We start from the raw sequence: 10,543 nt of genomic DNA, 5'->3' as shown, positions 1-10,543 counted from the left end.
TTTTTTTTTTTTTCTGAGATGGAGTTTTACTCTTTGTTGCGCAGGCTGGGGTGCAGTGGCACAATCTTGGCTCACTGCAACCTCTGCCTTCCGGGTTCAAGCGATTCTCCTGTCAGCCTCCCGAGTAGCTGGGATTACAGGTGCCTGCTATCACGCCCGGCTAATTTTGTATTTTTAGTAGAGGTGGGGTTTCACCATGTTGGGCAGGCTGGTCTTGAACTCCTGACCTCAGGTGATCTGCCCGCCTCGGCCTCCCAAAGTGCTGGGATTACAGGTGTGAGCCACCGCGCCTGGCCTAATTTTTGTATTTTTAGTAGATACAGGGTTTTACCATGTTGGCCAGGCTGGTCTCAAACTCCTGATCTCACCTCAGGTGATCTACCCACCTCAGGTGATCTGCCCACCTCGGCCTCCCAAAGTGCTGCGATTACAGGCATGAGCCACTGCGTACCCAGCCTAAAAATCACCATCTTGACAGAACTGCACGCCTTGCTTTTTGCTTTTTTTTTGTCTTCATGCTTGTTTTCCACTTAACCCTTGATCACAGACATCTTTCCATGTGGATTCATGTAGAACTACCTCATTCATTAGAACAACTGCACAGTATTCCACTGTCTGGTTAGTCTATCATTTCCCTAACCATCCTCCTGCTGATGGACAGTTAGACTGTTCCAGTTTTTCACGACGATTGTACGCCAGGCTGCTGTGAACGCCCTTTTGCTGATCCACTCAGGCCAGTATTTCTGTAGGAGAAATTCCTAGAAGTGGGATAATTGTATCAAAAGATATGCACATTCTAAATTAGGAGAGAGACTGCCAAACTGACCTCAGACAAGGTTGTACCAGTTTGCACCCCCATCGGCAGTGTACGAGTGCCTGCTTCCCAACTTCCTCGCCAACAGTGGATGCTATAAAAAGCTTCACAATTTTGCCAGTCTCATTGGCAAGTGGTATCTTGGTTAAATTTGCATTTCTTTAATACTAAAGGGGGTAGGGTATCTTTTCATATGTTTATTGGCCATTTATTTCTTCTGTCAATTGCCTGTTCAGATTCCTTGTCCATTATTCTACTGGGTTTGTTGGTCTTTTTCTCATTGATTTTTAGAATCTCTGTTAATGGATATTAACCCTTTGCTGTTGAATGTGTTTGCAAATATTTTCTCCCTGTCTGTCATTTATATTGTCTTTTCCACATAAAATTTAAAACTTTTGTGTGCTCAATATGTCAGTCTTTTCCTTTCTGGCTTCTCGGATTTGTGTTCTGTGTAGAAAGGCCCTCAGCCCCTCAAGATTATAAAATTATTATCTTGTATCTTTTTTTTTTTTTTTTTTTGAGACAGGGTCTCTTGCCGTGTCATCCAGGCTGGAGTGCAGTGACATGATCTTGGTTTGCTGCAACCTCCACCTCCCAGGTTCAAGTGATTCTCATGCCTCAGCCTCCTGAGTAGCTGGGACTACAGTCGCCCGCCACCACGCCTGGCTAATTTTTGTGTTTTTAGTAGAGACGGGGTTTTACCATGTTGGCCAGGCTGGTCTCCAACTCCTGACGTCAAGTGATCCGACTGCCTTGGCCTCCCAAAGTGCTGGGATTACAGGCGTGAGCCACCGGCCCGCCCTGTCATATCTTTTCAGATAATTTTATAATTTTATTTTTTGCAGGAGTGTTTACAAAAAGTCCAGTGAGAACAGTGAGAATTTAGTTTTCATGCACAGTATGAAGGATGTAGGCTTGTATTTTTTTTTTTTTTGAGACAGAGTCTTGCTGTGTCGCCCAGGCTGGAGTGCAGTGGTGTGATCTCAGCTCACTGCAACCTCCGCCTCTCGGGTAGGCTTATATTTTTTTCTTTTCTTTTCTTTCTTTTTTTTTTGATACAGGGTCTCTTGCCATGTCACCCAGGCTGGAGTGCAGTGGCATGATCTTGGCTTGCTGCAACCTCCACCTCCCAGGTTCAAGTGATTTTTGTGCCTCAGCCTCCCGAGTAGCTGGGATTATAGGTGCCCACCACTATGTCTGGCTAATTTTTTGTATTTTTAGTAGAGACAGGGTTTTGTCATGTTGGCCAGGCTGGTCTCGAACTCCTGACCTCGTGATCCACCCGCCCCGGCCTCCCAAAGTGCTGGGATTACAGGCGTAAGCGACTGCGTTCGGCCCTATAGTTTTTTCATTTTTTTTTTTTTTTGAGACGGAGTCTCGCTCTGTCGCCCGGGCTGGAGTGCAGTGGCCGGATCTCAGCTCACTGCAAGCTCCGCCTCCTGGGTTTACGCCATTCTCCCGCCTCAGCCTCCCGAGTAGCTGGGACTACAGGCGCCCAGCACCTCGCCCGGCTAGTTTTTGTGTTTTTTTAGTAGAGACGGGGTTTCACCGTGTTAGCCAGGATGGTCTCGATCTCCTGACCTCGTGATCCGCCCGTCTCGGCCTCCCAAAGTGCTGGGATTACAGGCTTGAGCCACCGCCCGGCCCCTATAAATTTTTTCTAAATGGCCAGTTATCCTAATGCTCCCTTGATTTGAAGGACCACCTGGATCACACATTATGAGACCCCTCATACAGCAGGTGGGAGTCTCAAGCGAGGGCCAGTCCCGATGGGAAAAGCTCTTGGTGGCTGAGGACACTCCTATCTGTGCGGACACTGTTGTAAAACTTCACTTGCATTATCTAATTTAATCCTCACCAAAATCCTATGAAATGTAGGAATGATCATTACACCCATTTATAGATAAGGAAACGGAGGGGCAGGGAGATTACTCAGCTACTCATTGGCAAATTGTCAAGAGGCAGAGAGGTAGAGCTGCGATTTGAACTGAGGTCTGTGTCCAGAACACATGCTCATTCTTTCCCTAAAATGTATCCATAGGTGAAAAAGGGCTTCCGCGGAAAGCCCTGGGTTATGTGGGAAACCCTGGATTTACAGATGTCTTTCCAGCAGGATGATGCAGGAGAGAGAGGGGTGCGATTTCTCCCAGTCTCTCCTGGTCCCAGAACTCATTAGAGAGTTCTCCCTGCTCAGGGCTCCCTACTGGTGTTGCACACAATACACTTCGGGAGCCCGAGGCTGATGGTTCCATGGAAAGTACACAGTCCTTTTAGTTTGCAAACCAAGTGTGAAGTGGGCAGGGCAGGCCACTGTTCTGAGAAGGAACCCAGGGAAAGGGACTGGCCCAAGACCACACACTGGTTAGCGGCACTTCCCACATCTGCCTGACCCCTAGTCCAGTGCTGTCTTTTCTTTACTCCGCACCAGGAGTCCAAAATCAGGAGTGCCATGAGGACACTGGGAACAGTGGGATGGGTTAGGCCAGCGGTGGATGTTCCTGGGGAGGGCCCGACCTGAGGTGCCCCCCAACTCCCCACAGGGATGGCTGCATCAGCAGGGAGGAGATGGTGTCCTATTTCCTGCGCTCCAGCTCTGTGCTGGGGGGCCGCATGGGCTTCGTACACAACTTCCAGGAGAGCAACTCCTTGCGCCCGGTCGCCTGCCGCCATTGCAAAGCCCTGGTGAGCGCCCCCTTCCCGGCTCACCGCCCAAGCCACGCCCCTCCAGCCCCGGCCCCGCCCTCCCTTCTGGCCCCGCCTCTGCCGGAGCCCTTTTCAAGCCTGGAAAACCTGGTTAATTCCATCTGTCTCTCCTACTGCGGTTCTGCCCCTGGCCCTGAGGCGGGCTCTAAAGCCCCAGTCCCACCCTCAAGAAGGAAGAAGTAGAGTCATCACCTCTAAATCCCACCTCCCACCACGGCCCCTCCTCTATTACAGATCCTGGGCATCTACAAGCAGGGCCTCAAATGCCGAGGTGAGATGGAATGACTGATAGGGCGGTTGGGCAGTGGTTTTTTTTTTTTTTTTTTTTGGAGAGTTACTATTTTGGTGGGGCGATTGCCAAGGAGTGAAGTACCTTAAAATCAGGTGCGTGGCCAGGCACGGTGGCTCACGCCTGTAATCCCAGCACTTTGGGAGGCCGAGGCGGGTGGATCACCCGAGGTCAGGAGTTAAAGACCAGCCTGACCAACACAAGGAAACCCCGCCTCTACTAAAAACGCAAAAGGTAGCTGGGCGTGGTGGCACCCACCTGTAATCCCAGCTACTTGGGAGGCTGAGGCATGAGAATCGCTTGCACCTGGGTTTCAAGTGATTCCACCTGGGTTTCAAGTGATTCCACCTGGGTTTGCAGTGAGCTGCGATCACGCCACTGCACTCCAGCCTGGGCAACAGAGCGGGCTCTGTCTCAAAACAAAACAAAAAACAAAAAAACCCCAAAACCCCACAAAATCAGAGGTGCAAGATGATTGATGTGAACGGAGTGGCCTTTAAGAGGCTATTTATTTTGATGAGGCAGCTGCCCAGGAACAGAGAACGTGGGAGAGGGCATAGACTGACAATTAGAAGGAGGAGAATACTTTGGAAGGAGACTCTCATTTTGGTGGGGCAGCTGCTCAGGAACAAAGGTTCCTGGGGAGGGGCGCAAGCCTGTGGAATGGGATGGAGGGTATTCTGACCAATGGCCCTGGCTGGGCTCTCCATTTGCCCTCCCCTAGCCTGTGGTGTGAACTGCCACAAGCAGTGCAAGGATCGCCTGTCAGTTGAGTGTCGGCGCAGGGCCCAGAGTGTAAGCCTGGAGGGGTCTGCACCCTCACCCTCACCCACGCACAGCCACCATCACTGCGCCTTCAGCTTCTCCCTGCCCCGCCCTGGCAGGCGAGGCTCCAGGCCTCCAGGTAAGAGGGACTCATTCTGTACCGGCCTGTGGAGGGAGGGATGCAGGGCCATTGGGGCAAAGAACGCAGGATGGAAGCCATTCCAAAGTGCATAATTCTCTTTTTGTGGTGGGATAATAAAGAAGGGACAGGTAAGGGTGCCAGAAAGTGGCCAGGGAGCCCTGGACCTTCTGAGGCTGAGGAGAAAGACCCTAATTTATAAAGAGGTATAATAGTGAAAGAGGCTTTAAGATTCCAATTACAGTCTTATTTTGTTGGAGGGATTAACGAAGGATTGGAGAAGGTGTTATATGAGCCATTGGCTTGCCTTTCCCTTTTTGGCTGTTCTGGAGGCTCTTCTGGGGAAAGTCCCTTGCCCTGATAATGTACTGGCAGCTCTCTTGGGGTCTTTGATGGTTTTAGGTCAGTTTGCTGAATGACAATTGGCCAAGTGATTATTTTGCTGAGAACAGTCCGAACAACTATGTTAAACTGGGGTCTAAGGTAGTTGATCACAACTGTTTACGCTGGCATAAGCCCTCAAAAAACAGAGGCAGGCACAGGGCATACATCCTCAAAAATGGAAAAGATAAATCCATTTGCATTGAGCCTTCCAGAAGTGCTGGGGTCTAAAATGTGAAATACACACAAAATCGACATTTAAGCAAACTGCGCTGACGAATCTGTGGCGGCAAAAAAACTGTGGCAAAACGAAAACATAGAAAAAGAGCCTCAAAAATTGGGCTGAGGCTGGGTGTGGTGGCTCACGCCTGTAATCCCAGCACTTTGGGAGGCTGAGGCATGAGAATCGCTTGAACCTGGGTTTCAAGTGATTCCACCTGGGTTTGCAGTGAGCTGCGATCACGCCACTGCACTCCAGCCTGGGCAACAGCGCGGGCTCTGAGGTCAGGAGTTGGAGACCAGCCTGGCCAACATGGCAAAACCTCGTCTCTACAGTACAAAAATACAAAAATTAGCTGGGCGTGGTGGCGGGCGCCTGTAATCCCAGCTACTTGGGAGGCTGAGGCAGGAGAATCGCTTGAACCTGGGAGGCAGAGGTTGCAGTGAGCCGAGATCATGCCATTGCACTCCAGTCTGGGCAACAGAGAGAGACTCTGTCTCAGAAAAAAAACTGAGCCGTTAGGTCATGCAGGGAATTGATTTTTGGTGGATGGGTTTGCTTCTGGGATGATGTGGACGCCTCCTGTGGTGAGGGGAAGAAGGGTTGCCAAAGTCCCAGGGACCTGGAAGTGTGTTCTGCAGCAATCCGCCTCCCAGCAGAGATCCGTGAGGAGGAGGTACAGACGGTGGAGGATGGGGTTTTTGACATCCACTTGTAATAGATGGTGAGTCCTCCCACAGCAGGCACCAGAGCTCCCCACTGAGGGCTGGGGCGGGGGTGGGGAGTATCAGGGAAATGGGTGCTTTATCCAAATGGCCCCAAGCCAGGTGGGCTACTACCTTGTTGCTGAGGGGGGTGTCTTCCTCACAACCTGTTTTTCTCTTCCCAGCTGTGGTTGGATCAAGGACTCATTCCTGCCTTGGAGAAAAGACTTCAACCAGAGCAGGAAGCCTGGGGGTGTTGGGGCAGGAGACTGGGGCTGGGGGTGGGATATGAGGGTGGCATGCAGCTGAGGGCAGGGCCAGGGCTGGCGTCCCTAAGGTTGTACAGACTCTTGTGAATATTTGTATTTTCCAGATGGAATAAAAAGGCCCGTGTAATTAATCTTCACCATCAGTGCCTAGAATCCGGGGGGGTGGGGTGATGCTATACTCTACAGGATGACAATCTTGGGAGCTAGAACTTTGTAGCAAGAGAAACTTGGGAGGTCTGGAATCTCATGTGTCTGGAATCTTGGGGGAGAGAATCTTAGAAGCAGAAAACCTTGGAATATGAGAATCTTGGGGAGGGTCTAGGATCTTGAGGAGACCAGATTCTTGGACATCTAAAACTGAAACTAGTAGGACTTGGCACCCGAGAATTGCGGGGCCAGTGGTCCTGCATACCCCAAAGCCTTCAGCCCATGGCCAAAATTCCCTTGCTGGACAGGGGGCCTTTCAGCCCCTGCTTGTACGCTTCCAGTAACAGGGCCCTCACTGCAGAAATCATGGGAGGGAGGGGGGCAGTGCAGAGTTGCTGGCTGTGGGGGAAGGGAGGGAGGGCCCTGGGCAGTCCGAGGGCCCTGCTGGGCTTGTGCCTCAGGGCGGGGGCTGCACTTCTCCGCCTTGCAGCCTCCTGGCCTGGTGCTGCTGCCAGCCGGAAGGACAGTGACTTCCAGAGGAAATGCATATCGATCCTGCTTTCAGCCTCCGGTGGCAGCCTCTCCCAACCCAGCTCTTCCCTCCTGAGCCTGCAGCATGGAGGTTTTGGGGGTCACTGCTACCTGAAGAAGGCTAAAGCCACTTCTTTTTTTTTTTTTTTTTTTTTTGAGATGAAGTCTCCCAGGCTGGAGTTCAGTGGGCAATCTCGGCTCACTGCAACCTCCGCCTCCTGGGTTCAAGCAGTTCCCTGCCTCAGCCTCCTGAGTAGCTGGGATTACAGGCACCCGCCACCATGCCTGGCTAATTTTTGTACTTTTAGTAGAGACGGGGTTTCACTATTTTGGCCAGGCTGGTCTTGAACTCCTGACCTCATGATCCACCCGCCTCAGCCTCCCAAAGTGCTGGGATTACAGGTGTGAGCCACTGCACCTGGCCGGCTAAGGCCACTTCGAAGGCTGGTCTGGGAGTTTACTAAAGGTTCTGAAGCTGGGCTGGGCTGCCCTTAGAGTCAGGAGACTCCAGACAGCAGTCCTGACAATGGGAGCTACCTCCTAAGTCCCCCAAACTGGGAGGTGTCCCACAGCAGCTGTGGGATTGTCCTGCGGGTGGAGACCTGAGCACCTTCAACTCCAAAGCCCAGTATCTGCGGGCCTGGCCATGGCCTCAGTTCCCCTATGAATGCCCTGGTCCCCCACTCCAGGGTTTCTCCACATCACATCCATCCCTGCTTTGAGACCCCACTCCCCCTGGCATATTCTTTATTTTGTGTCACTCCTTTCTCTTTCCTGGTCATACCTCTCCTGCAGGCCTACCCCGTGTTGGGCCCCCCAGCCCTGTCTCTGCATCAGGTGCCCCCCTGCCCCTCCTTCTGTCCTCAGCCCCGACACCCTTCCCCCTCTTGAGGCTGTAATATCCGTTTCACGATTTGGGGGCTGAGTTGCTATAACAACAGACGGCGATTGTGTTGTGAAGAGCAGCTCGCTCCTGTGCTGCCTGCCTCCTGTGCTGCCTCCATCCCTGCAGCCCAGTCGGCTCCTCTCCTCACCACCCTCTAGTACCAGTCTGGCCTCTTCCTGGTGTGTGTGTGTGTATGTGTGTGCATGCATATGTGTGTCCAGGTCTGCCTGTCGGGATGTGATGTGTAGCAGTCTTCATGGTTGCATGTGTCTGAATTTGGTGTCTGAGCTTCACGTTGTATGTGTCTGTGTGCATGTGTGTGCACAGACATGCGTGCTGTATCTGCTGTTTCCCCTCCCCCATGTGTCCCCACTAGCCTTTGCACATGGGAGAAGGGCATGTGCTCAGCATATCACTCAACTGTCCACATTGGGTGGGTGCCTGTGTGCGATGTGTGAGTATGGGGTGTGTCTTGAAGTGGCAGGTCCCAAATGCTTAGGCAGTCTGAACCTTGGACCTTGCAGAGAAGAGAGATGTCCCTGTAGGTGGGAGGGGCAGGGAGGTGCAGCAGCTGCCCAGTGACCTTTTCTGCCCTTGATGGGCAAAGCCGGGGGTGGGGACAGGAGACAAGTGCTCATACTTACGTCCCTCCCTGCCCAGACTCCTCTGTAAGAGTCTGAGTCTGTCTCTGGGAACCATTACACCTGTCTGTCTATGCCCTGATGCCTGGATGGACAGGTGTGTGTGTGTGTGTGTGTGTGTCTGAGTGAGTGTGAGGAGGCTGCAGGAAGAGGAACAGTGGGGGATGGGCAGGAAAGTGGGCTGTGGGGTCAGAGAGGCGATTTCACATTCATAGGCCCTGACTCAGCAGTTCCATTCTCTGGCTCCTTCAGTGGCTTTGGTGGGGATGCCCTGAGGGTCTCTCCAAGGTCAGAGTGGGCCCTAAGTCTGGGACCTGGCTTTGGGATCACCCTTCTCGACTCCTAGGAAACACTCCTTGCAGCCTGGGTCCCCCTCTTACCCCGTCACAGGCTGGGGAAGGAGGTTCCCTTTGGGGGGCTGGTGTCCGCGTTAAGCCACTCAGTAACCACTCTCTTCAAAGTGCCTGGGCAGGGGTCCAGGATGACTGTGGGCAGGTCTCCTGGGTGCACCTGTTCTGGGCATGCATTAATTGCCTGGTGTGGGTACCTGTGTGCACAAGTGTGTGTATTCTTGGGCAGTATATACTTCCTGTGGGTGTGTTACCATGGTGGGGCATTTCTGCAGTGTTCTTGTGTGTTTCTGGGAATGCCCAGTGTTCACAGCTAGGTGTGCATGGCTGTGAGTGTCCGATGTGCATGCATTGGTGGTTGAATGTAAGTGTTCTTGCATGTTGCCTCTGGCTAAGGAAGTGCCAACTACCACCAGCTGTGCAGATCACAGACCCTGCAACAGAAATCAGGGTCCTGGAGTGAGCTGGCAGAATGGTCTGGCACGTGCGCGCGCACACACACACACTCACACACACACTCTGTCTCATTCAGCAGCCCAGTGACCAGCCTCCGGGTACACACACTAGGTGCCAGTGTGTGTACACTTTTATTGGCGGAGTGAGTGAAGGGCGTCCCCCAGTCCCCGACACTCGTACAGATGCACAGTGATGCATTTACCCTTACAGGAGAGACCTGCGACCCCCAGCACCACTCTAACTCTGAAACTCATGGATGGGAGGAGGAGAACAGAGAAGGGGGCTGCTGCTTCCAGCCTCTGGGGCTAGCACAGACTGGGGACCCCCCTTTTAGAACCCCCTCACATGCCCTCAGTCACCAGGCATGTGCAGCCGCAACCCCGCCCCCACACCTACTCGTACCCCAGTCCAGGGTTCCAGGCAGAACTTAGAGTTTGGCATCAAACTCTGGGATTCCCATGAGGCAGGACTGGGAAACCCTCAAGTCCTAGGTCTACCCCGCCCCCATCTCTGCCTTTCCTTCCCCCACTGCCTCCGTCTTTATCCCAGCAAAGCCCCTTCCTCTTCAGTGCTGGGGGCTCCAAACCAGGGGCCCTCTGGAAGGTGGGAGGAGGGGGCCAGGCTATCGGCTGGAAAAAGACCCCAGCAGCCGTGGACCCACCGGGTCCCCCTTCTCTAGTCTCCTCGAAGCCCGGGCCCGCCTCTGAGCATAGCCGGCAGAGGGCGCTGCGGCCCAGGCCCCGCACCAGCCCTGCTCCCGCGGCGCCCCAAGTCGGGGTCCACAGTCTCTCCTTCGGCTTGTCCCAGCCTCTGCGCTGCGCGAAGACCCGCTGGCCGTTGCGGGAGGGTGCGGGACCCAAGGCCCCGAACCAAGGGGCGAGGGGCGAGGGTGCCTGGGTTCCCTGAAAAGACACTGAAGCCGGGTTTGGGGCCCGCCTGGTTGGGGGCCCGGGCGCCCGAGAACCTCGAGAGGCTGGGAGGAGCGCGGGTGCCGCGGAGCCGGGACGCCTGGGTCCCGCGCAGGGGAGGGAGTGGGCCTGGGGAGCCGCCGGACTGGCGGCTTCTGCGCCCTTGCATTGGCTGCGCTGCTCGTCCGTCAGCGCAGTGTGGTCCAATAGAAGCGTCTCGGGGGCGGGCACTGGTGCTGATGCTGCCGTCAGTCGGTGTTGCAGGGATGCGGCGGCGGGAGCAGCCGCCCTGACTCGCGGAGCATCCTCCTCGGAGAGGCACCGCGGCGGGGCGGGCGGG

At 53.9% G+C, this 10,543-nt stretch overlaps 1 protein-coding gene across 20 annotated transcripts in view; it reads left to right on the top strand.

Annotated features, from left to right (window-relative positions):
• Positions 1-6,421, top strand: part of RASGRP2 (RAS guanyl releasing protein 2) — a 23,970-nt gene extending 17,549 nt beyond the window's left edge. For 12 of the 20 annotated variants that reach the window (XM_017893125.1, XM_017893080.1, XM_017893014.1 and 9 more), the window contains 3 exons: positions 3,355-3,496; positions 3,752-3,788; positions 4,531-5,277. In XM_017893125.1, coding sequence (XP_017748614.1) covers positions 3,355-3,496; positions 3,752-3,788; positions 4,531-4,805 — 454 coding nt within the window. In that variant the 3' untranslated portion in view covers positions 4,806-5,277. Of the gene's footprint in view, positions 1-3,354; positions 3,497-3,751; positions 3,789-4,530; positions 5,278-5,940; positions 6,036-6,200 lie in introns of those variants that run through there. The other 8 variants (XM_017893041.1, XM_017893161.1, XM_017893178.1 and 5 more) reach the window with 3 other exon arrangements.
• The last annotated feature ends 4,122 nt before the right edge of the window (positions 6,422-10,543 follow it).

The sequence above is a fragment of the Rhinopithecus bieti genome, unplaced genomic scaffold (assembly GCF_001698545.2).
Source record: "Rhinopithecus bieti isolate Rb0 unplaced genomic scaffold, ASM169854v2 scaffold_1017, whole genome shotgun sequence".
In the NCBI taxonomy this organism is placed as follows: Eukaryota; Metazoa; Chordata; class Mammalia; order Primates; family Cercopithecidae; genus Rhinopithecus; species Rhinopithecus bieti.
Note: the sequence above shows the minus strand (reverse complement) of the source record. Positions and strands in the feature narration are given on the sequence as shown.